Source organism: Xenopus laevis, chromosome 9_10S (genome assembly GCF_017654675.1).
Source record: "Xenopus laevis strain J_2021 chromosome 9_10S, Xenopus_laevis_v10.1, whole genome shotgun sequence".
NCBI lineage: Eukaryota > Metazoa > Chordata > Amphibia > Anura > Pipidae > Xenopus > Xenopus laevis.
In genome coordinates, this window is record NC_054388.1 from 101,732,752 (window position 1) to 101,759,513 (window position 26,762).

General features: G+C 39.9%; 1 protein-coding gene across 3 annotated transcripts in view; it reads right to left on the minus strand.

Moving 5' to 3' along the window:
* Nucleotides 1–21,605, minus strand: part of LOC108703200 (E3 ubiquitin-protein ligase RBBP6) — a 45,508-nt gene extending 23,903 nt beyond the window's left edge. For 2 of the 3 annotated variants that reach the window (XM_041578465.1, XM_041578464.1), the window contains exons 1-3: nucleotides 20,540–21,604; nucleotides 14,633–14,732; nucleotides 12,484–12,520 (exon numbers count right to left, since the gene is read on the minus strand). In XM_041578465.1, the coding sequence (XP_041434399.1) occupies nucleotides 12,484–12,520; nucleotides 14,633–14,732; nucleotides 20,540–20,705 (303 nt within the window). In that variant the 5' untranslated portion in view covers nucleotides 20,706–21,604. Of the gene's footprint in view, nucleotides 1–12,483; nucleotides 12,521–14,632; nucleotides 14,733–20,539 lie in introns of all 3 variants that reach the window. The other variant, XM_041578466.1, reaches the window with a different exon arrangement.
* Nucleotides 21,606–26,762: the final 5,157 nt, after the last annotated feature.

Sequence of the window (26,762 nt, forward strand, 5' to 3'; positions counted from 1 at the left end):
GCTATTGATTTTCATTTTATTATTTGAGTTATTTAGCTTTTCATTCTCTAGTTTGCAATTACAGCAATCTGGTTGCCAGAGTCCAAAACCCTAGCAACCGTGCATTGATCTGAATGAGAATATGGAATATTAATCAGGCAGGGCCTGAATAGAAAGATAAACATAAAAAGTAGCAATAACAATAAATGTGTAGCCTTACAGAGCATCTGTTTTTAGACGGGGTCAGTGACCCCTATTTGAAAGCTGAAAAGTCAGAAGAAAAAGGCAAATTAAACTATACAAAATAAATAACCAAGACCAACTGAAAAGTTGCTTAGAATTGGCCATTCTATAACATACTAAAATTAACTTGAAGGTGAACCACTCCAACTTTAAGCTAGTGGTATAACCAGTGTTGTCCTACGATTATTAGCAACCCTTACTGAAATCAGAGCTTTAGATTTGCTTTTGTTTTTTATCCCAATCTGAAGGTAAAGGCTTGCACGTTGCCTTAGAACTTAGTACGGTTTACAATTTGCTCAAAGTTAATTTCAATAAAAATTGGCCTTTTGAGTGTTTGTAAATGGAGCAACAAAATAACCATTACAATAGCCAATGGGCTGCCTATGAAAGGATGAGGAAAAGCATGACATTAATACTCATTTAGATGGTTGTGTGTAATACTCAGCCATTGAACTAATGGAACTTGACTGAAGAATAGGGGATAGAAGAGGCCATAGCACTGTGTGTGCAATCCATAACAGCGCTGGCAAAATGACAGAATCCATTAATAATTAGGGGCAGATTTAAAGGGACAGTAACAATAAAAAAATGTAAGTAATGAAAATATCAAGTGCTGTTGCCCTGCACTGGTAAAACTGGTGTGTTTGCTTCAGAAACTCTACTATAGTTTATATAAACAAGCTGCTGTGTAGCCATGGGGGCAGCCATTCAAGCACAGGATACACAGTAGATAACAGATAAGTACTACTATAGTTTATATAAACAAGCTGCTGTGTAGCCATGGGGGCAGCCATTCAAGCGCAGGATACACAGTAGATAACAGATAAGTACTACTATAGTTTATATAAACAAGCTGCTGTGTAGCCATGGGGGCAGCCATTCAATCACAGGATACACAGAAGATAACAGATAAGTACTACTATAGTTTATATAAACAAGCTGCTGTGTAGCCATGGGGGCCAGGGGCGCTCCACCAATGAGGCGAGTTGAGACACTCGCCTCAGGCGGCAGCGCCCCCCTGGTTACCAGGGGCGGCAAAAATGCCGCTCCTGGTAACTAAGAGCCGAATTTCCGGTTTTCAACCCGGAAATTCGGCTCTTCTAGTGCAGAGAGCGCAATTGCGCTCTCTGCACTAGCGTCGTGCAGCGCCCCGACCCCCTCCTGCGCAGAAAATGTGAGCGCCGTGAGGAGGGGTCGGGGCGGCAACGGAAGGCCGCCTCAGGCGGCATAAAGGCGCGGATCGGCGCTGATGGGGGCAGCCATTCAAGCACAGGATACACAGTAGATAACACATAAGTACTACTATAGTTTATATAAACAAGCTGCTGTGTAGCCATGGGGGCAGCCATTCAAGCGCAGGATACACAGTAGATAACAGATAAGTACTACTATAGTTTATATAAACAAGCTGCTGTGTAGCCATGGGGGCAGCCATTCAAGCACAGGATACACAGTAGATAACAGATAAGTACTACTATAGTTTATATAAACAAGCTGCTGTGTAGCCATGGGGACAGCCATTCAAGCACAGGATACACAGTAGATAACAGATAAGTACTACTATAGTTTATATAAACAAGCTGCTGTGTAGCCATGGGGGCAGCCATTCAAGCACAGAATACACAGTAGATAACAGATAAGTACTACTATAGTTTATATAAACAAGCTGCTGTGTAGCCATGGGGACAGCCATTCAAGCACAGGATACACAGTAGATAACAGATAAGTACTACTATAGTAGTATAGTACACAAGCTGCTGTGTAGCCATGGGGACAGCCATTCAAGCACAGGATACACAGTAGATAACAGATAAGTACTAATATAGTTTATATAAACAAGCTGCTGTGTAGCCATGGGGGCAGCCATTCAAGCACAGGCTACACAGTAGATAACAGATAAGTACTGCTATAGTTTATATAAACAAGCTGTTGTGTAGCTATGGGGGCAGCCATTCAAGCACAGGATACACAGTAGATAACAGATAAGTACTACTATAGTTTATATAAACAAGCTGCTGTGTAGCCATGGGGACAGCCATTCAAGCACAGGATACACAGTAGATAACAGATAAGTACTACTATAGTTTATATAAAAAAGCTGCTGTGTAGCCATGGGGGCAGTCTTTCAAGCACAGGATACACAGTAGATAACAGATAAGTACTGCTATAGTTTATATAAACAAGCTGTTGTGTAGCTATGGGGGCAGCCATTCAAGCACAGGATACACAGTAGATAACAGATAAGTACTACTATAGTTTATATAAACAAGCTGCTGTGTAGCCATGGGGGCAGCCATTCAAGCACAGGATACACAGTAGATAACAGATAAGTACTACTATAGTTTATATAAAAAAGCTGCTGTGTAGCCATGGGGGCAGCCATTCAAGCACAGGATACACAGTAGATAACAGATAAGTACTACTATAGTTTATATAAACAAGCTGCTGTGTAGCTATGGGGGCAGCCATTCAAGCACAGGATACACCGTAGATAACAGATAAGTACTACTATAGTTTATATAAAAAAGCTGCTGTGTAGCCATGGGGGCAGTCTTTCAAGCACATAGTTATATAAACTATAGTAGTGTTTCTGAAACAAACACACCAATTTTACCAGTGCAGGGCAAAAGTACATTATATTGCCATTTGTTTAAAACACTTTCCTTTTTTGGGGTTACTGTTCCTAAGAAATGTTGACATCGGGAATGCTAAATATTTGACACATATTTTCACCATTTAGTAAAAACATCTGGACAGGAACATTTTGAATCATTGAGCTGTAACACTTACTGTAGATTAGAGTTGATAAGTCACCCCCATACACTTTGTCATACTATTTGTTTTTGTTTCAAACCAAAGTAAATGGATTGAATATTAAAATGCATTTTGTAACAATTTACATACATATATAAAGTATCCCCAAATCCCTTACAAAACCACAGCTTGAAAGGTCAGGTTAAATCAGCTGCACACGCTCTTATAGTATCTAATAGGAGTTATGTTTTTGGGTAGAACAATTGCATGAAGGGAGCTGGTGTCCAAACAGATGGCGGAATGGAAGTAATGCATTATCATTTTAAAGGAATTGTTCAGTGTAAAAATAAAAACTGGGTAAATAAATAGGCTGTGCAAAATAAGAAATGTATCTAATATAGTTAGTTAGCCAAAAATGTAATGTATAAAGGCTGGAGTGACTGGATGTGTAACATAATAGCCAGAACACTACTTCCTGCTTTTCAGCTCTCTTGGTTTCCACCGATTGGTTACCAGCCAGTAACCAATCAGAGACTTAAGGGGGGGCACGAGTCATATCTGTTGCTTTCGAATCTGAGCTGAATGCTGAGGATCAATTGCAAACTCACTGAACAGTTTTGTACCATGTGGCCCCACTTCAAGTCACTGACTAACTCAGAGTTATAGAGCTGAAAAGCAGGAAGTAGTGTTCTGGCTATTATGTTACACATCCAGTCACTTCAGCCTTTATACATTACATTTTTGGCCAACTAACTATATTAGAAATATATTTTTTATTTTGCACATCGCCAGGGGACTAATCTCCCCGAATCTGCCTGTGTGCCCTAACCCTTAGAAGGACATCAGACATCATTGTAGTGAGAGGTATGTCAATTTGGGGGTTGTTTTAGTCTTTTTTGCATTTTAAATTTAAAAAAAGGCTTACTTTTAAAGGGATTCTGTTAGATTTTTATGGTGTAATTTTTATTTTTTAAATTACACTGTTTCCACTGCAAATAATTCACTCTACCATGTAAAATTGAATTCCTGAACCAACAAGTGTATTTTTTTAGTTGTAATATTGGTGTGTAGGTGCATCTCAGGTCATTTTGCCTGGTCATGTGCTTTCAGAAAGAGCCAGCACTTTAGGATGGAACTGCTTTCTGGCAGGCTGTTGTTTCGCCTACTCAATGTAACAATGTGTCACAGTGGGACCTGGATTTTACTATTGAGTGTTGTTCTTATATCTACCAGCAAGCTGCTATCTGGTAACCTTCTCATTGTTCTGCTGATAGGCTGCTGGGGGGAAGGGGGGGGTGATGTTACTCCAACTTGCAGTACAGCAGTAAAGAGTGACTGAAGTTTATCAGAGCACAAGTCACAACAGGGGGCACCTGGGAAACTGACAATATGTCTAACCCAAGTCAGATTTCAAAAATAAATATAAAAAAAATCTGTTGTTTGAAAAACGGATTTCAGTGCAGAAGTCTGCTTGAGCAGCACTATTAACTGATGTGTTTTGGGGGAAAAAAAAAAAAAAAAACATTTCCCAATTTCCTAGGACAGTACACCTTTAAGCACAAAGGGTCAAACTACTTAAAAGACTAGCATGAACAAATTTTATCTGCACAAAACTTATAATATACCCATTTTTTCAGCTGGGCTTTTACGTTCACATGTTAAAAAAAACAACAACTTATTTTTCAGTGGGATAATTTTTTTTCCCTTCTGTTTTATGTACACACCATCAAACTTTTAAGTTTACAGTTCAATCGCTGAGCTCTAGAGTATATTGCAGATTGTGGTCCAAGAGACCTACAGCCAAAGCAATTGGGGTGGGGGCTGGGATAGGGTGTTCTGGTTCATGCAGTCGGGGGCAGGTCTATTAGGGTAAGGGAACACAGGCAGATTTGGGGAGAACTGCCTTCCCGTCAGCTATAATGAAAAATATATAATGACAATCATGGCGCTTCGTTTTCCGAAGTCGCACCAAAATTCCTCGTAAGGCAACTAATCTCCCTGTGTGCTCTTACTCTTAGAATCAGATACACGTGGGGATTTTTGATTAAGCATCAGATAAGAGATACCTTCACACATCACAAAAACAGTTAATATTAAACAGATACATGTATTGAAAAAAATAATAAACAATGAACTCGTATGAATTATATGAATTTTGTGACATGACTGGTCAACATTGGTTTACAATGACATACCTATGAGACTATCTCCTATTGTAGCAAGAAATGTCACTGTATTAAAAAAGAAATGCTAGAGACTCACCCTAACAGAGGCAGTGCATGGGCCAGTCCCAAACTGTTTCCCACTGATCAGGCTGTAGCACAAGATACGGTCACCTTTCTACTGTCCTGATCATTTGGATTGTTAATGCACATGTACTAGATGATATTGGCAGATGAACATACCCGATATCCATACTAGATATTTGTCAGGATCACAAGGCCAGCATACACATACAGAAACATTCTTTGTATGGTTTTATATTACATGTATGGTCAGATATACAATCATCACATTCTATACGGTTACAAAACTTACAGTGCTCATCCACATTTTCTACATATAATAGGATACAGTTCGTGTTACAGAGGCAGTTATTTCATTATTTCAGTTATTAAGTGATTTCATTAGCAGCTGTAATTAGCTATACAACTGCTTTATTTTAAAACTTCTAAAATCTTATTAAATTTTGTAAATCCTGTCAACTGATTTAACCGGAGCCTGTAATGCAGCTGCCTGGCCTAGCTAAAAATTGAACCCAGAATCTCACTTTAATCCGTATGATCAGCAGTTATTGGGGTAACCACACAACAGGGGACGTTGGGAGCAGATGCACATGCCCCAAACCATAAGCTTATGGAAAGTAAATCTTACTTCACAAACCCGGTTATCACAATTTTAACCAATCCTGTTAGTGAGTTTATGTAAAGGAAAAAACATTTTTAAACGTAATGCCTGAAGACACAAAGGAACAGTAACACCAAAAAATGAAAGTGTTTTAAAGTAATGAAAATATCATGTAGTGTTGCCCTGCACTGGTAAAACTGATGTGTTTGCTTCAGAAACACTACTATAATTCATATAAACAAGCTGCTGTGTAGCAATGGTGGAAATTGAAAAACAGCTATATGGCACAGGATAACTAATGGATAAAAGATAACACCATTAGACAGACAGAGCTTATTTGCTAACTGCTGTGTAACCTGAGCCTTTTCTCATTTGAATGGCTGCCCCCATTGCTACACAGCAGCTTATTTATATAAACTATAGTAGTGTTTCTTAACGAAACACACCAGTTTTACCAGTGCAGGGCAACACTGCATTATATTTTCATTACTTATTTTTTCATTACTTATATTTTCAACACTTATTTTTTGACGTTGCTGTTCCTTTAAGTGTCACTTAGTTAGTTTTTGTCAGCCTGCTGTTCAAGGAGAATTGCCAAAATGTTGACAGTGAAGTCACTACTCCAGCTAAACGTCCTGCACTTACAGGGGTTGTTCACCTTCAAAAATAATTTGGATTTCAGACAGTTCCCCAGAAATAAAGACTTTATATAAATAAAATCTTTGGAGGAGGTCTCTGATGCTAACGGTTCTAAATTCATACATTAGGTGATACATTTCTTGTGTTTGTCCCCGAGTTTAAAGGGATTCTGCCATGATTTTTATGATGTTTTTATTTTTAAATTACACCATTTACATACACTCCAAATTATTCACTCTACAATATAAAATTTAATTTCTGAATCAGCAAGTGTATTTTTTTGTAGTTGTAATATTGGTGTGTAGGTGCATCTCAGGTCATTTTGCCTGGTCATGTGCTTTCAGAAAGAGCCAGCACTTTAGGATGGAACTGCTTTCTGGCAGGCTGTTGTTTCTCCTACTCAATGTAACTGAATGTGTCTCAGTGGGACCTGGATTTTACTATTGAGTGTTGTTCTTAGATCTACCAGGCAGCTGTTATCTTGTGTTAGGGAGCTGTTATCTGGTTACCTTCCCATTGTTCTGTTGTTAGGCTGCTGGGGGGAAAAGGAAGGGGGGGGGGTGACACCAGTACAGAGTGACTGAAGTTTGTCAGAGAATAATCATGATTTGGGCAGCTAGGAAATGGATAATATGTTCTGTTTTGAGAAAAGGATTTCAGTGCAGAATTGTGCTGGAGCAGCACTATTAACTGAACAACATTTTGAAAAAAACATGTTTTCCCATGACAGTATCCCTTTAAAGGCAGCAGTTAGAATTGATACAATAGTTGCTAATATTCCAGATACTGCTAAGAAATGTATCAACTAATTGTATCAACTAAATGTAGCAAATTGTAACAGTTCAGATGGTACTGGATCGCTGAGCAGAATCTGAGTTTCATTAAAGGCAGCTGTTAGAATTGATACAATAGTTGCTAATATTCCAGACACTGTTGAGAAATGTATCAAATTGTAACATTTTACATGCTCCTGAATCACTGAGCAGAATTCCTAAGTTTCATTAAAGGCAGCTGTTAGAATTGATACAATAGTTGCTAATATTTCACAGATACTGCTGAGAAATGTATCAACTGAATGTTGTAAATTGTAACAGTTCAGATGCTCCTGTATCACAGCTGCCAGACAAACCCCAGAGACACGAACATTAAACTTTAAATTTTGGGGAAACGGTAAAAAATAAAATATGGAAAACAATTGAAAAAAGTCTGTTTATGGTGAGCAATTTGAAAACAACTCAGCTGAAAAAAAAAAGTTTTGGAAGGTGAACCACCCCTTTATAGTTTTGGAAAGACAGTAAATAAATGGTATGGAAATAAAAATGGAAAGCAACTGAAAAAAGTCCTTTCTAGTGAACAATGTGAAAACAGCGGGTTAGAAGTTGAACAACCCCTTTAATACACATGTATAATCCTAAAAATTCTAATAAATTCAGTGCTCTACCCATATAAAATATAATCATGGATTTAGTGAGTCACATAATAATAGCACAGTCACATAAAAGCATAATTAATGGCACAACTCTATCATGGAATTAAAGAATTCTTTTAGAACAGAATCAGTTGACTTTGTATAGGCAGTTGTTGCAACTATGTCTGTAAATGAATATATGCAATAGACATTACAGGGAACACAAATGGCTAAAAGAAATGTTCATTTTTATTTGTGCGACTCATCTGTTTATACACACGCCAATGAACACAAAATAAATGGCAATTAGTGCAAAGTGAAACGGAATTGTAATGTTTAAATACTTGCACAATACGGCATAACAGTAACTACCCATAGAATTTGCATTGTTGTATCATCACTTTTCCAAATTGAAAATACATATTTTTTTTCAGGAGGGGGTGCAGAAATGCAACATGGACGCAGATTAGTCTAGTGGCTTACACATTTGTTGAAAGAATAAATGAGGAATAGGAATACTGAAATGAAGCAAAGTCCAGGATAGGAGCAAAAGGCAAAGCATAAGGTTAAATAGAAGAGAAAAAGGCTGCGAGTGCAAGAATGACTTGGGAATGTATGTGCCGCACTTATAAAAGGAAAGCTCACGGGGGGCAAAATGAAATGATGTCACTGACCGGCAAAGGGATTTTAAAATACAGAAGTGACAGTTTTTTTGGATTGTAATTGAGGCAGGACTAAAGACAGAGATAAACAGAATTAAAGGGGAACTCCGGCGTCCAAAACAAAATTTGATAAAGAGGCTCCCATAACACAGAAACCCCTAATATACCCATCACAGTTACCCTTTAAAAAGTATAAATAAAAGCCATTTTCTATGCTGAAATCCAGCTGTTTCACAGTTCTCTTTCTGCATCATTTGAAATCCTGGCAGGGAAGGAGGGACTAAACACTGATGTTACAAATTGTAACAACTTCTCCACAGTTTAAGGTGGCCATACACGGGCAAATTAAAGCGGACGATATCGGTCCTTTAGACCGATTCCCCATGTGTGGGGGCTTCCGATGGGTCCTCCCGATCGATAAACCAAAAATTGGCCAGATATTGATCGGTGAAGTTGATTTTTTTTTTTTGTATGATCCAGGACTGCATCGGCTAGTTGATGCGGTCCTGTGACCTGTCCGAGCCCATTCGTAGTATTATAATCCAAACTTTCGGCCCCAGGGCCAAATGTTTGGATTCATCTGATATCACCCAGCCGTAAGCGGGCATATCGGGTTAAGATGCGCTCGTTTGTCGCCCTTGCCAAACGAGCGGATCTTATAGTGTATGGCCACCTTTATAGACAGCATGAAAGAACTACATAATCCACACTGCACTATGATGTTCCATTCCTTATTGAAATCACGTGTGCAGGGAATTGTGGGGTTTGGAGGATACAGGCTAAGGACAATTGGCTGTTGACACAAAGTAACAGTAGTCAGCCAGCTCAGCAAAGTAGTCAGACAGATCAGCAGGAGAGCGGGGGCTAGGCTTAGGGAACTGTTCCAAATCATTAAAAATCAGGAAAAATCTGCATAGTTTTTAATTGACGTATATTGCAAAGTTGATTGAAATTATGTTTACTTCTCAAAAAGCTTAAGTTATGATTGTGTTCCCCTTTAAATATATGATGATCCTGCTAAAGACAGAGAGGGACAGAAGTCTGATGGAGTGTCAAAAGGCTAGCCATGTCCTAGAGGACCAGGATTACATTTAATGTATCCCCAAATATTCCTATCATAAGCGGTAAGGTCAGTCTCACTCTCTCTGCTGGTGGAAAAAGATTGATTAAGAAAATGCCCTCTCTTACACCATAGGCAGAGCACCTGGATAGGATAGGTTCCTGCGGACCAGAAAAAAAAATGACAATATATATAGCTAACTAGGTTAAATATATCTTGCCAAAATCTGACTGCCTATTTGTATGGGGTTATTTGAGGTACAGAAAGGCCATCTACCATAGAGTCAGTTTTAAGCAAATAATTCTTATTTAAAATTCTATTGTGTACACATGGGCTTCTGTATCAGACTTAAACCTTCTTGCCATGGGTGTGAGCATGCTCAGTTTGCTCCTCTTACCCCCTCCCTTCTCTGCTGTAATCTGAGCCCAGAGGTATAAGTAAGCAGGGAGAGACTCAGGCAGGAGGTGATGGCAGACCAAGCTAATATGGCAGCTGCTATCCTAAACAAACAGGACTTCTAGAGATTATTACTCAGGTATGGTAAAACATTCTACAGAATAAATATAGCATTCTAGCTTGCACTATTGGCAATAAAATGCCTCTGTAGCTTTCTTTCTGCTTTAAAGGCGAAGGAAAGGTTAGAACCAAGTTCAATCAGAAAGGTCTATATAAATACATCTATAAATTCTCAAAGCAATGCTACTCTGAGTCCTCTGTCAAAAGAGAATGCAGTTTGGAAGGCGCACACCCAAAAAGGAATGCTGAGGTGCTAATACCTAGGGGGACCGCCCAAAGAAGCCTCCTAACATATATCGGCTCAAAAATTAAGGATTGCACACTCAGTGTTAAAGATACAAAAATAATTTTATTAGACACATAATAGCAGGGCGACCTGCTATTATGTAAGTGTCTAATAAAATTATTGTTGTATCTTTAAGACAGTGTGCAATCCTTAATTTTTGAGCTCCTCTGTCAAAAGAAACAGCATTTCTTTCCTTCTATTGTGAACACATGGGCTTCTGTATCAGACTTCCAGGGCTAGGGCTTGAGCATGCTCAGTTTGCTCCTCCCCTCCTTGCTGTAATCTGAGCCCAGAGCTATGAGTGAGCAGGAAGTGATGTCACACCAAGCTAATATGGCAGCTGCTTTCCTAAGCAAATATAGGGCTTTTCTAGAGCCGTTTACTCAGGTATGGAAAAGCATTTTTAAAGTATAAAAATGGCATTCTATCTTGCACTATTGTGGTTAATCTATTGGCAATAAACTGCCTTGGTAGCTTTCCTTCTCCTTTAAACACGATTTCAATTTTCTCTGTAATAGAACAGTTTCCTTATACTAAGTAACAAGCATGAATCCATATTGGCAGCAAATCAATCCTATTGGGCTTATTCAAGGTTTAAATGATTTTGTAGCTAGGGATGCACCGAATCCACTATTATGGATTCGGCCAAACACCCGAATCCTTCGCAAAAGATTCTTCCGGATACCACATCCTAATTTGCATATGCAAATTAGGTACGGAAAGGGGAAACCGTCTTCTCTCCGCCCCTAATTTGCATATGCTGCATATAATGCTGGATTTGGTGCATCCCTATTTTTAGCATGGTAATCCTAATTACAGAAAGATCCTTTACCCAGAAAACCCCAGATCCTGTGCATCCTGGATGAGATCCTATAACTGGATATTTAAAAAAAAAAAAAAAGGGGGGGGGGTTTCCTCTTTTGATAAATATAAATCTACAATTCCTACACAAGTGAATAGAGGAGTGACATTTCCATCTCAGGGTGAACGCTACTTTCACACTTTTGCTAAATACGCCCCACAGACTGCATGCAAAGAAAATGATTGCCGGGGAGGATGATAGCTCTCAGTTGATTATTTTTAGAAAGTATGTGCCCACGGGGAAAGGTGTGAATGTCAAATGTACAATCAAATACAAGTTATGATCCCTCGGGTCCCATGGAACATATGCCTAAAGGCTGTGAGTAAATGAATACCCTTTAGAAAACAAAAAAAAAATGCCCTTACGTTAAATACAGCTCAGAGGAGAACTAACCCAATCACAATTTACTCCCACAGAAGCAGGTTAGAGATCTTTCAGCTACAGGCCAACCTCATTTTAATGGGATGATGTCAATGCTTAGGGCCTACACCCAGAACATGTTATATAAACTGAAAGTGCACATTTACCCTTTGTTGGAAAGACTCCCAGATCTGGACTAAAATTATTCTAAAAATGCTGAAAATATCAACACATGGTTATCAAATTTTCAACGTGCGAAGGGGAAGGAAATTAATTCTATTAAAATGTTTACATCGTAAGTATCACACATCCTTACAGTCTATTGTATTGAATGAGGCACCAAATATTTCACATGAGAATTAAGCAGCACATTTGAGTGTAAAAAAAAAAAACCTTTTGGTAGAGAGAACCATTAAATGTACATACATTACACATTTAATAGCGATACAGTTTTTGTGCAAACATTTCAATCTCAAGAACGCTGCCAATAGGAATCGAACAAAATGTCATTTAAAAAAAAAAATAAGGTGAAAACAGCAAAACATTTTATTGCAGGAAACAATACAACAGACCTATACAGAACAGAAAAGAAAAACAACAGAACATGACATCATGTTCACAGGGGTGACCAGCGAGCGATCATAGAGCGTACTACTTCCTGTTTATACAGGATATACCCGTGCATTCAGCGTGAAATACAGTGCTTCAGCTGCACACAGTGCAAATAATGCAGATTTCAGAATAGAATACATTGCATTCATACAAATTTATATTGTTCTGAAACCCATAAATATAGAAAACCCATTTTTAAGCGTAAAATATCTGAAAGAAATGTATAAGAAAAAATGTGATTCTGCGTTTACATACTGATTTCGGCGTTCCACTCTGTGGCTCTGTACGGCTTCTGTAAAGCAAGAATGGGGTAATTAGTATATAAGTAATAATAACAACAAGTAATTAGTATTTCCAAGGAATTATGATGCATTACACACAAAAACAAAATTACACTTTATAGGGCATAAAGAATACACATTCAAGTACCGGTTTGGGACCTGTTATCCAGAACGTTTGGGACCTGGGGTTTTCCCGATAATTGATCTTTCAGTAATTTGAATCTTTATACATTAAGTCTACTAGAAAATCATTTAAACACTAAAAAATAGGCTGATTTTGCTTCCAATAAGGATTAATTATATCTAAAGGTGGCCATACATGGAGAGATCCGCTCGTTTGGCGATGTCGCCAAACGAGCGGATCTCCCTCCGATATTCCCACCATGAGGTGGGCAATATCGGGCTTATCCGATCGTGGGCCCTAGGGCCCAACGATTGGATCCTAACGATGCCTAACGGGCGGTCGGATCGCGGCACTGCATCAACGAATAGATGCGGCCACGATCCAACGCGATTTTTTGGCCCATCCGATCGAGATCTGGCCGACTTTCGGCCAGATCTTGATCGGGGAAGCCCGTCGGGGGGCCCCATACACGGGCCAATATCGGCCCGTGTATGGCCACCTTAAATTGGGATCAAGTACAAGCTACTGTTTATTACAGAGAAAAAGGAAATCATTATTAAAATTTGGATAAAATGGTGTCTATGGGAGATGGCCATTCTGTAATTTGACACTTTCTGGAAAGAGGGTTTCCGGATAACTGATCCCACACTTGTATATTATTGCTAGGAATGCAGCGAAAGAATTCGGTTTTCGGCCCTTTTCAGCTGAATCCTTCTGCCTGGCCGGACTGAATCCGAATTTGCATATGCAAATTAAGGGTGGGGGGGAAATCGTGTGACTTGTCACAAAACAAGGAAGTAAAAAAAGGGTTCACCCTTTCCCATCCCTAATTTGTACATGCAAATTAGGATTTGGTTCGGGATTCTGCTGAATCTTTCGCAAAGGCGTCAGCCAATCTAAAATAACATTTTGACTGGATCTCCACCCTTCCTCAAAGTGATGCAGACAGAACACTAATCCTTGTCATTAAAGTATTTTTAATGTTTATTCTTTAATTATGTCCTGTGAAGTTGAGGTCTTGGGTTTGCACATAACTTGACATTTGCACTGCAACCAAGGCCAGTGACCCAGTTAGTGCTTTGGTACTCAGAATAAAAGAATGGTAGCGGTATAGGATCCGTTATCAGGAAAACCGGAACGGCCGTCTCCCATAGACTCAATTTTATCCAAAAATTATTTCCCTTTTCTCTGGAATAATAAAACAGTAGCTTCTATTTGATCCAAACGAAGATATAATGAATCCTTATTGGAAGCAAAACCAGTCTATTGGGTTTATTTAATGTTTACATGATTTTCTAGTAGACAAGGTATGACGATCCAAATTATGGAAAGAGCCGTTATCTGGAAAACTTCAGGTCCCGAGCATTCTGGATAACAGGTCCCGCACCTGTATTTAGTTAGTCTGCAAAGTGGCCCCTATTCAGCTGTGTTCTTGGATTTAGAGGTGACTTTAGATAACGTATCTAGTCATATCAATTACTATGCTACCATGCATAGCAACCGTCTGGAGATAAATGAATGACTTTTTATCGATTTCCTGGATAATGGCTCATTTTGATCACGTGTGTATTACAGAATTGCACATATACAACCAAGCAAGATCACTAAATCATAGTGCTCAGCTAAATCAATATTTATGGAGCAAGCTCCCTCAAAGTCAGCCATTCAAACTCAGCAACAAATTTGGCCACCTTTTATAATTAAATATCTGCGAGTGGCTTGACCTGGAAGCAAGCACAACAAAAAGCTATGGATAACATTTCTACTCCGTGATTGGTTATTATTATGTTTTTAATCTCAGCGGAGCAGGAAGAAATTAAACATGCATTCCTTTAATGGCACTTGGTTATAATATGACAATGATAATTTCCAATATTATGTGACCCCTCATACTAAGGCATCCCCATAAAATAAAAATGTCTATATTGTAAATACGAGACAAAAACAGTGACTAAACGGAGGCATGAAACAAACAGTAGCATGTCACAGTGATACTTACATGACATAACTTTTGCTTGTAGTCTTTACACCCCCGATGGGAATTCTTCGAACAATGACGGATGAATTCTTGGGTATTAGCACAGTATCATCTGTGTATTCTATCAGGAGTCAGAGACAAATGCAATAAAATCAGTTTCAGTGACAAAGAAAAAAACCCACCATCTATTATGTGCCCTGTTTCCAAAATACAGAGCACGGTGTGCTAAATGTCTTCATTTTTGCTGCCTACTGTGCTGTGACTAGGAATATAAATGATGTTTATATCAGCTTATATATTACACCCCCCCCCCCACAACAGAAGACTATTTTTGAAGCTCTAGAACAGAACACACGGACAATTCATTTTAAGTATCAGTAAAAATTGCCTTTGTATCTATAGATGGATACAAAATACAATTCTGAGCTTGAAAAGCAATGTTTATAATGATGTCCTTTCACTTTCTATATAAAACTAAATTGAATATATATAACTGAACATATACAGGTCATGGAACTCTGAGGTTACTCCTCACATTTTTCAACAAGGGGCACAAGTTTTAGTGAGTCGTGAAAAAAATGAAATCACTATTCACAATTTATAACTGATTACTTCACTAGTCACCGTTTATAAGGATATCATTTAAAAGATATGCATGGCATTTGAGTATTATATCTATATCTAGCTATATATCTATACGAGAGTGCTGGCCTTCCTGATGGTATAAAGTGTTCATATGCCTGGGTGCACGATCAGTAAATCATTTCCATCCATTCCAAAAGGATCAGCACTCAAAGAACTTAAAAATGTGAAGTAAGTTTATTTTTAGAACAGCATAAGACTAACGTTTCGGCTCCATCAGAAGCCACTTTGATGGAGCCGAAACGTTAGTCTTATGCTGTTCTACAAATAAACTACAAATAAACTTACTTCACATTTTTAAGTCCTGTGAGTACTGATCCTTTGATCAGCACACTCTAGTAAAGGTGAATTAAAGTGTTTTTATTTGTAATACCGCATTGTCCAACGTTTCGGTCCCACCTGGGGACTTTTATCAATCCTTCATAAAGGTCCGGAGGTGGGACCGAAATTCACCTTTACTAGAGTGTGCTGATCCCTGCATCGATTGTATCATTCCAATTGATCGTGCACCTCGCCTGCGACAAAGAGTGCGGACACCCAAGTATATAAAAAAATACAAGCAAAAAGATCAAAACTGATCTCCACTCAAATGCAATGTGATTGTACTCGAGTCCACAAACACGGTTGTACAAAGACACACACACAAAGCCTCTATGCTTTTCCCATGAGCTGGAACCGTATGCTATGGATGTGACGGCCACTAGAACTCATCTATATGAATATTCTATGGCACAAACATTCTGTTTGTAACTGAAATATGAGAAGCAAGCAACAGCACTGCCTCGCTACGCACATTTTCTATCTCTAAAAGGATAAGATATCTAGCAAACAGGTGTTTTAACCATTGAAGTTCACTAGAGAGGAATAAGGGCTGTCACAATGCCCTACTTGTGGCCCACAATAATGTTACTGAATCAGAAGCACATGGAGCAACGACAGTTACTCAAACATGCATTAAAGCAATCCTGGAGAACGAAACATTCGGATTACCCGGATATGCCCACCAACGGCTCGCAAAACGAACAGATCTGATCGTGTATGAATTACATTAGCCTAACATTTTCCCTGTGTTTAAGTGATTATACTCTCCCTGTACAGTCTAAATGGTACCTAATCCAGCAGAGAGGCCATGCAAAGACACTGGCAAGCCAGACTGAAAACGCACATTAGGAATGGTCAACATCTGGCACAGTAGCTGCTGCTGAACTGCAACTCCCAGTATATAAGAGCTGGCAGAGGTTGGAAGAGTTGCCTTATAAAACCTGGAGCCAGGCCCTTGCATGTTTTCCCCCCTCTTAGGAAAAAAGCAAATATATTGTAAATATTAACTGGCCTGACTGCAAGCAATTGCATAGAAATAAACAGAGGTAGTTTTGGTGCCTGTCTATGAAGGTTAAAGTCACCAGGAAAACACAGAATGATCCCATTAACTATTGCCCTTATGAGGCAGTCTGAAACACCCCTAAACTTCATTACAGTATGTGAAAAAGAGAGAGAGAGACTTAATATGTGTTCTAAATAAAAAATAGGGTCACTGACTGCCATTTTTCCCAATGCAGCTCATCTCAAATCATGGTATATACCAGGGGAAAAATAAATAAATATATACATACACAGTTCAGGCTTGGAACACGATAGATAGATACATATATATATATATATATATATATATATATATATAGATATATATAGATACATATATATATATATATATATATATATATATATATATATATATATATATATATATATATATATATATATATATATATATATAGAGATATATAGAGATATATAGAGATATATATAGATACATATATATAAAGATATATAGATATATATATATAAATGAATATGCATTCAACTAAATTAAATGATTCTGCTGTCATCAAACAAAGATGATGACTCACAGCCAAAACATTGTATATTGATTTTAGCATGCCTCCAACACATGTAATCAATTGCAGTGAAATAGCAGGGGAAAAGGGAATACAGAAAACAATCTCGTCTAGTAGCCAGACATTGTTTGGAGTCACTTGCTAAAATGTATGACAACTTTTTTTTGCAACAGTGAAATTTATGTAACATTGTTCTGTACAGATCTATTTCTTCTAAGTAACACTGGTCTATTTTTGTGTGCTGGACCTATATGGTTGCTTGTATAGGATTTAGCCCTGAAAAAAACATTTATAAGAGGTCTCGTGTGATCCTAGTTATCTCGGATTACTCTAAAAACTTTTAAAGGAATAGTAAAAAAAAAAAAAATTGTGTAAATACACCATTGCCATTAGCACCTACTTGTCACAGCTATGTTGATAATTTATGCATAACCGTCTATGCATGTTCTAGCAGAGGCAATAGTCTATGGCAGGGTATGTTCTGGTAGCCATGACAAGCAATAATGAAAATATAATGTACTGTTTTGCTGCACTGGTAAAACTGGAGTGTTTGCTTCAGAAACACTACTATAGTTTATATAAACAAGCTGCTGTGTAGCAATGGGGAGAGCCGTTCAAGCACAGGATACACAGTAGATAGATAAGTACTACTATAGTTTATATAAACAAGCTGCTGTGTAGCAATGGGGAGAGCCGTTCAAGCACAGGATACACAGTAAAAACAGATAAATACTACTATAGTTTATAAAAAACAAGCTGCTGTGTAGCAATGGGGAGAGCCATTCAAGCACAGGATACACAGTAGATAACAGATAAGTACTACTATAGTTTATATAAACAAGCTGCTGTGTAGCCATGGGGGCAGCCATTCAAGCACAGGATACACAGTAGATAACAGATAAGTACTACTATAGTTTATATAAACAAGCTGCTGTGTAGCCATGGGGGCAGCCATTCAAGCACAGAATACACAGTAGATAACAGATAAGTACTACTATAGTTTATATAAACAAGCTGCTGTGTAGCCATGGGGGCAGCCATTCAAGCACAGGATACACAGTAGATAACAGATAAGTACTACTATAGTTTATATAAACAAGCTGCTGTGTAGCCATGGGGGCAGCCATTCAAAGCACAGGATACACAGTAGATAACAAATAAGTACTACTATAGTTTATATAAACAAGCTGCTGTGTAGCCATGGGGGCAGCCATTCAAGCACAGGATACACAGTAGATAACAGATAAGTACTACTATAGTTTATAAAAAAAAAACCAAGCTGCCGTGTAGCCATTGGGGCAGCCATTCAAGCACAGGATACACAGTAGATAACAGATAAGTACTACTATAGTTTATATAAACAAGCTGCTGTGTAGCCATGGGGGCAGTCATTCAAGCACAGGATACACAGTAGATAACAGATAAGTACTACTATAGTTTATATAAACAAGCTGCTGTGTAGCAATGGCAGAAATTGAAAAAAGGCTACATGGCACAGGTTAAATAGTGGGTAACAGATAACACCATTATGTTCTACAGAGCTCATCTGCTGTGTAACCTAAACCTTTTCAGCTTTGAATGGCTGCCCCCATTGTTTCACAGCAGCTTATTTATATAAACTATAGTAGTGTTTCTGAAGCAACCAAAGCAGTTTTACCAGTGCAGGGCAACATACAATATATTATGACTGCTTTTAAACACTCAGTGACATCCCCCTGCAGAATGTAGCAGTGTAAATGTTGCTCTGTCATGCCTAGGGCAATGTGCCAGTAAGCAAGGTAAAAGGGCACCTATCAGAGGAAAAATGTTCCCCCACAAGAGGCCCACCATGGTGAAGGAAACAATTTACTACTGTTAGGTGCCCTTTAAAGGAGAAGGAAAGGCGATCTTTACTTGGGAGAGCCAAAAGTTAGGGACCCCCAAGTGATTGTATATACTTACCTCACACCCCGGGCCGGTGCTCCTAACAGAAGAAAACTGCACTAGCCCAGGGTTCTTCCAGTGAGCACCATGGAGCAATCGGCTTCTTCTTTCTTCGCATGGGTGCACATTCACAGCAGCGCGAAAAGCCAAACTTTAAAGGAATTGTTTATTATAGAAACTGGGTACATAGATAGGCTGTGCAAAATAAAAAATATTTCTAATATAGTTAGTTAGCCAAAAATGTAATGTATAAAGGCTGGAGTGACTGGATGTGTAACATAATAGCCAGAACACTACTTCCTGCTTTTCAGCTCTCTTGGTTTCCACTGATTGATTACCAGGCAGTAATTGGGGGGGGGGGGCACATGGGTCATAACTGTTGCTTTTGAATCTGAGCTGAATGCTGAGAATCAATTGTAAACTCACTGCACAGTTATGTCCCATGTGATCCCCCTTATAGTCACTGACTAACTCAGAGCTAGAGAGCTGAAAAGCAGGAAGTAGTGTTCTGGCTATTATGTTACACATCCAGTCACTCCAGCCTTTATACATTACATTTTTGGCTAACTATATTAGAAATATTTTTTATTTTGCACATCCTATCTATTTACCCAGTTTTTATTTTTACACTGAACTGTTCCTTTAATGTAGAAGTCAACTATTTCATTCTGCTGCGCATGCGTCTGCCCTTGAAAATTTGAAGAAAGAGGAAGGAAGCCAATCCGTGTCCGTGGTGCTCGCTGGAAGAACCCCTGGGCTGGTGCACTAGTTTTCTTCTGATAGGAGCACCAACCCAGGGTGTGAGGTAAGTATATACAATCACTTGGGAGTGCCCCAATTAAATAGGCCTTTCCTTCTCCTTTAGTGTCAGGGCACACAGACAGATTCGGGAAGATTAGTCACCCTGCGACAAATCTCCCCTAACTGCCTTCCCGCCGGTTAATATGTAAATCGCCGGCAGGATGGCACTCGAACAGATTCGTTTTCCGAAGTCACCCGAAGTTGTTTCCACATGAGGCAACTTCGGAAAACGAATCGTGCAATTTACAATTTAGCCGGCGGGAAAGCAGATGCCGCATTTTGGGGAGATTAATTGTCCCTTGACAAATCTCCTCTTCTTTGGGGCGACTAATCGCTCCTAACTGCCTTCCCGCCAACTAAAATATAAAATCGCTGGCAGGATGGCGCTTGGATCGATTCCGAAGTCGCCAGAAGTTTCCTCCTGTGGCAACTTCTGAAAAATAATCGCTCTGAGCAACATCCCACCGGCGATTTACATTTTTAACCGGCGGGAAGGCAGTTCGAGGAGATCAGTCGCCCCCCCAAGAGGAGATTTGATGCCGGGCGACTAATCTCCAAGAATCTGCCTGTGTGCCCTGACCCTTAACATCACAGCAAAGTCCTGCTAGAGATCTCAATCTATATAACTGCAAGCCAGCCACGTTAGTGGCCCTGTTGTGCGTACCTTCTTGCGTTTGGGCATTGGTGATCTGCAGGTCGCAGTCAGTGGCCTTCAGCCGCTCTCGACTCATGATCTGCTTCTTCAGGTCACACAGGGAGATGTGCAGCCCATCGAACGTGACCGTGTCGTAGTTGAGCTTAGAGGAAAACTTATAATGAACACAGGACATGTTTGGCGGCCTTTGTGTACCTACAGATAGAGAGACAAAAGGGATGGGGATGCACTCACTCAGCACAACACACACACAGGCACACAGGAGAGGCTCAGCATAGGTCACACTGATGTGCAATGCCAGGCACCACACTGGCACCACAGGAGCCCATCAGGCGGGCAGCCCCTGCCCTCCCCCCACACTACAGGCCAATCGCCTGGTCTTCTTTAAAGTCCAAGGGTTAGGAATTCTGTGTGGAAAAATGAACAGTTCAATAGTCCAGATCTATATATCCAGGAAGTCCTTGTCCCAGCGGGTAAGAGTCCGTGCCCCCAGGAAAATAAGTCCGTGTCCCGGAAGGTTCCCTCAGTTCGTGTCCCAAAATGTTAAACCCGTTCCTAATCCGTCTACGAGACGATTCGGTCAGAGCCCCCGAGAGCTCTGATGTCCGTGTCCCTGATGGTACAGTCCGGCTCCCAGATGGTTCAGCCCGTGTCCCAGATGGTACAGTCCGGCTCCCAGAAGGCTCACTAAGTATTCCAGATCTTCACTCCCTCGGCGTGTTGGGTAAAGAGCGTAAATTGTACGCCTCGTCTCCGCGTTCACTGTGCTTCTCGCTTCCAGGCCCGGCAACACAATGGATGCGTAAGGCCTAGCGTCACAAGAACTTTCACACTCGAAGCCCTATCGCCTCTTGAGATGAACCAACAGCCCGCGTTGAAAAAAATAAAAATCCGGTCTTGCCTCCCGCTCCGTTCTCTTCCGCCTCCTAATTACTACTGATTCTTCTAATGGCGGCGTGACCGCTTCCTCTTCGCAGTTCTAATGGCGGACGGAGTGATCATCTCCCAGAGAATGGGGTTTCCGAGCAGGGGCAGCGTACTGACGTCACGCGTATGGCGGCGCTCTACGGGGCGCGGGGGATTGTGGGAAAGAAAATAAATCTAGATGACTTTTAACTGTATCCCTTTCAGCGAATGAACTGCGGAGGAATGCCCCGAGGAATGCTGGGGCTTGTAGTTCTTGTGGTGCGCAGTGGCGGATGTAATTCCTCAGGAAATCTGCTAAACGTTTCACACAATTTCCGTCAAAGTCGCAAATCAAGCCCAATCAATTTATGTTGCCTTGTTTGTCCTCTGCCTCGTAGTCTATAAAGGATAATATTTTTTTATTGACTCTTTCTTGCCTGCCCTCTTCATATTAGTGGGAGATGATTGGCCTTTGCTTAAAGCTGTTGCTCACCTTTGAGATAACTTTCCGTATGATACAGAGAGGGATATTCTCAGACAATTCACAATTAGTTTTCATTTTTTATTATTCAAGGTTTTTGCGTTATTATTCTTTTTATTCAGCAGCTCTCTAGTTTGTCATTTCAGCAATCTGGTTGCTAGGGTCCAAATTCCCCTAGCAACCATGCACTGATTCGAATATGAGACTGGAATATGAATAGGAGAGGTCTGAATAGAAAGATGAGAAATAAAAAGTAGCAATAACATTACATTTGTAGCCTTACAGAGTATTTGTTTTTTATATGGGGTCAGCGATGCCCATTTGGAAGCTGCAAAGATTCAAAAGCAAAAGACAAATAACTATAAAACTATAGAAAATAAATAATTAAAACCAATCGAAAAGTTGCTCAGAACTGGCCATTCTATTCATACTAAAAGTTCAAATGTTAATCACCCCCAAGTGAATGTATTTACTTACCTGAAACCCCCGGGCTGGTGCTCCTATCAGCAGAAAACTGAACTGGCCCGGGGTTATACCAGCGAGCACCACGGAGTGATCCTCTTCCGACTTCTTCCACCTTGCGGCTGCACATGCGCATTGGAATGAAATGCTGAACTTTAACTAAAAAGTCGACTATTTCGCTCTACTGCGCATGCGTCTGCCCTGGGAAATTTGAAGAAAGAAGAAGCCGGAACAGGATCGCTCCGTGGTGCCAGTGGAGTTTTCTGCTGATAGGAGCACCGGCCCGGGATTTCAGGTAAGTAAATACAATCACTTGGGGTTGCCTAACATTTGGCACCCCCAAGTGCTAAATGATTTTCATTCTCCTTTAAGGTGGCCATACACAGGGAGATCCGTTCGTTTGGCGATGTCGGAAAACGATCGGATCTCTACCCGATATGCCCATATTGAGGTGGGCGATATTGGAATCTGAATGAAGGCAACACGGGCAGTCGGATCGCAGAACTGCATCAATGAACAGATGCGGCCACGATCCAACAGGATTTTTTACCCTGCCCGATCGACATCTGGCCGACTTTCAGGCAGATATTTATCAGGGACGCCCATCGGCAGCTTTTATCGGCCCGTGTATGTGGGCCTTTGGTAGGCAGAAGGTCCCCAGGGCAAGTTGATCCCAGGGATATAACAGGTAACAACCAAAACATGGAAACGGTTTGCTTAGGAGATATACAGTATATATAACACAGTTGCTATGGATATCATTTAAATGATGTCCTTATAAATGGAGCTAATTGAGGTCATCAATTAGTGATGTTATTTCTGTTACATGACTCACTTACGCTTGTGTATTATAATACAGTATATACAGTTGTATAATAGGATATTAGAAATCATCTTGGACTTCCATAACCTTTATAAAGGCACTCAGCCTTGTGCTTTTATATGATCATGGAAACAGCGTTGCCACCTTCTGGCCTGGTTGAATCTAGGCAGGGGGCTGGACGATGACACAATGGGGGCGGGGCTGTGACACAATGGGGACGGGTCATGATGTCAGGGTGGGGCTATGACATGGCGATCAGCCGATCGCCACATCAATCATAAGGAATCCTGCCCGGTTTTCCTAATTTGGAAAACCAGGCAGGCAATTTTGACCCGGGCAGGCCTTCAAAAAACTGGGTTAAAACCAGACAGATGGCAACTCTACATGGAACTCCTCAGTGACTTATATCAAGGGATGCATCGAATTCCAGATTTGGTTCAGCCAAGATTTAATCTTTTTCAGCAGGATGCAAATTTGGCCGAATCCAAGTGCTTGGCCAAACTGAATCAGAATCATTAAAATCATGTGCTTATTCATCACACAAAGGAGTAAAAAAAAATTTTTAACCACACATAGTACTTGGTTCTCTTTACCACTTCCCAACCCTAATTTGTCAAATCTTTCATAAAGGATTTGGCTGAATCCCAAAATAGTGGATTTGGTGCATGCTTACTTATCCTTATATTTTAAAATAAGGGATACTTTATTCACTATATATATATATATATATATATATATATATATATATATATATATATATATACATATATATATATATATATACATATATATATATATATATATATATATATACATACATACATACATACATATATATATACATACATATATATATATATATATATATACATATATATATATATATATATATATATATACACATACATACATATATATATATATATATATTTATATTATTGGTTACTAGACTTGGTCAACTTTGCTCCGGATAAAGTGGGCGATATTGAGCTTTAATCCAATTGTTGTCCCTAGGGGCAAACAATCTAATTGCAATGGCAGGAATATGAACGGTCAGAGCGAGGACTGAGTCAACCATCTGATGCAGTCCCAGAATCAATGGAAAAATCAGACCCGTTCAATTGACATCTGCCTGATTTTTGGCCAGATATCGGTCAGGTGGGCCAGTTGGAGGTCAACATACACGGGCAGATGAACTTCTGAATGGGCCTAAAGGCAGATGATATCTGTCAATTTAGAAGCTGAAGTTTATACACCCATTTACAGACCAGTACTGACAAACTTTGCCTTTTTCAATATGCAAAAGGAGCGTTCCATCACAGTATGGTACAATTGTGCAGGGGAACCAGTGTGACAGCTACACTTATAGGAGATAGGAATTTATAGGGGAACTCCACCCATAAATGGTATTTTGTCTAATGAAAGCATTGCTCTTAGGAATGTCCCAATATACAGTGTCTTCATTCCACATTTTTATACAGTAGTTTTAATACCTGCCTGGCTGTGAATACCTGTCCCACTGGTGGTTCTGGTTTCTGAAACATCCTGGTAGAAGCCAGCTGATTAACAGATCTATAGGAAAACTGACTTCTGGTACTTTGTTTCATGAGTCAGACCCAGCGTTGCAGAAAGAAACTGATTTTTCAACAATTTTACCAATCACCATTAACCAAGTTCTGCCTTTTGAGAGAATGAACCGGGTCTCTTTTCTCTGCAGTCATCTAGTGAAGCCCTGTACGCCATTATCCAAGACCTTGTGTAAAATGGAGTGACCTGAAGCCCTTACCTTATACCTCAGGTTTAACCAAGAAATTTCCCAATACAGATATTATTTTAGGGGTCAATGCACTTAGCATTATGATTGTGTTTGAAGTAGTGTGGCCTTTAAAAGTTACTACCAGCAGGGAGTTGAAGAATCCGCTCCAACTCACAGCAAGTGGAAGGTTAAAGTTCAGCAGCCTCAAGCATCCGGTCGGGCCCAGGAATCTTTCAGCGTCCCACGGCGGCGAAATTCTGCACAGCAGACACCAGACTCTACGTTTAAAAATTGCTAATCTTTATTCAATCCATGCATCTATGGCCAGCTTAAAACCCTGCTGGAGAGTGCCGCTTGCTACTCCTGAAGCTGGCCATTTATGTCTGACGCACAGATGGTGAGATTTGCAGCAACCTTAACAACCGATACCACAATCTTCCTTTTCACTTTTGTTATGACGCCACAATCAGCAGTTCAGATACAGGATTATAACAATGTATCCGTTTACTGTTTAATTTGCTAATGAATGAGGGTGCACAGGAGGGAGAGTAAAAAAAAAAGAAGTCAAATGGGGTAATCTATTCAAAAGATCTGAACAATGATGTGCAACAACCTCTGGTCAGGGAGGAAATAGTCAGTGAGCTCCTCCATTCCCCTGATCTACAGACTCCAGCCGAGTTCCTCCACATGTACAGCAGCCCTTTCCATATCTCCAGTGATTTGGGTAAGAATTATCTTAGAGCTCTTTAGGCTGGATTTTTGCAGAATTTACATCATTCTGTTTACTTTCGGCATGAGCGCCCCCTCCTCTTACTGATGCAGGAGAAACTCAGCAAAAGAACGAAGCAGAAAAGCATTATGAGATGCTACGAAAGAAGGCAAGTTATTGGTCAGGCAGGCCACCATACATGGACCAATGAGCTGCTGAGTCTGTTCAGCATAAATAGCCACTATTTTACCAGGACCAGTAACATCAATAATTTTTTTAAAAAAATTCGTTAGAATACAACAAAACACCAAGACAAATTAAAATTTCAAATTGCAAAGCCTTTATTAAGAAATAATTTACCGAAACTCCACTTCCTGTCCTCTTAGTCCCACTCTGGAGAGAGGCCGCTGGGATTGTACTGATTCCCCCTTTTGTTTCCACACTGACAACTGCCGCCTGCATGTGAAGCACCCAGGGGCCGTGGAGGGAGAGACCATGTTGTGAGGGCACTTCAGCTCTTCATCCAGCCGGGCCGCTTTCCAGCACAGGCTTCCTGCTGTCAGTAGACTATGGGAGCTAGCCAGGGAGGACAAATCCAGCACCGCACTACGGATGGTCACCATATCGCCGTTTCTGAAGAGGACAGGAAGTGGAGATTCTGTAATTTATTTCTTAATAAAGGCTTTGCAATTTAAAATTTTAATTTGTCTTGGTGATTTTTTCGTTGTATTCTAAAGAATTTTTTTTTCTTTTTGATGTTACTGGTCCTTTAATTGCTGTTCAGACTGATTCTCTTGTGTGTGGGAGCTGGCATGCAGTTTTGGAACCTCTAATATACACATTTCTAGCATGATTGTGCTAAGGATAGAATGGCACCACTGACTTATGCTGGAGTCGGATTGGAGTCCTGTGTGTGCAGTCTGACATGGTTGGATATACCCAATCGGACCCCTGGTTGTAGTGTTAACCCCCTTGTCCCACCCCAACTCTTTTAGGAAGGTATGCTGATTAAAACAAGGGATCTACTATTTTGGGATCACACATCAATGCCTCCTTTCAGTACACACAACATTAATCTTTTCTTATATAGACCCA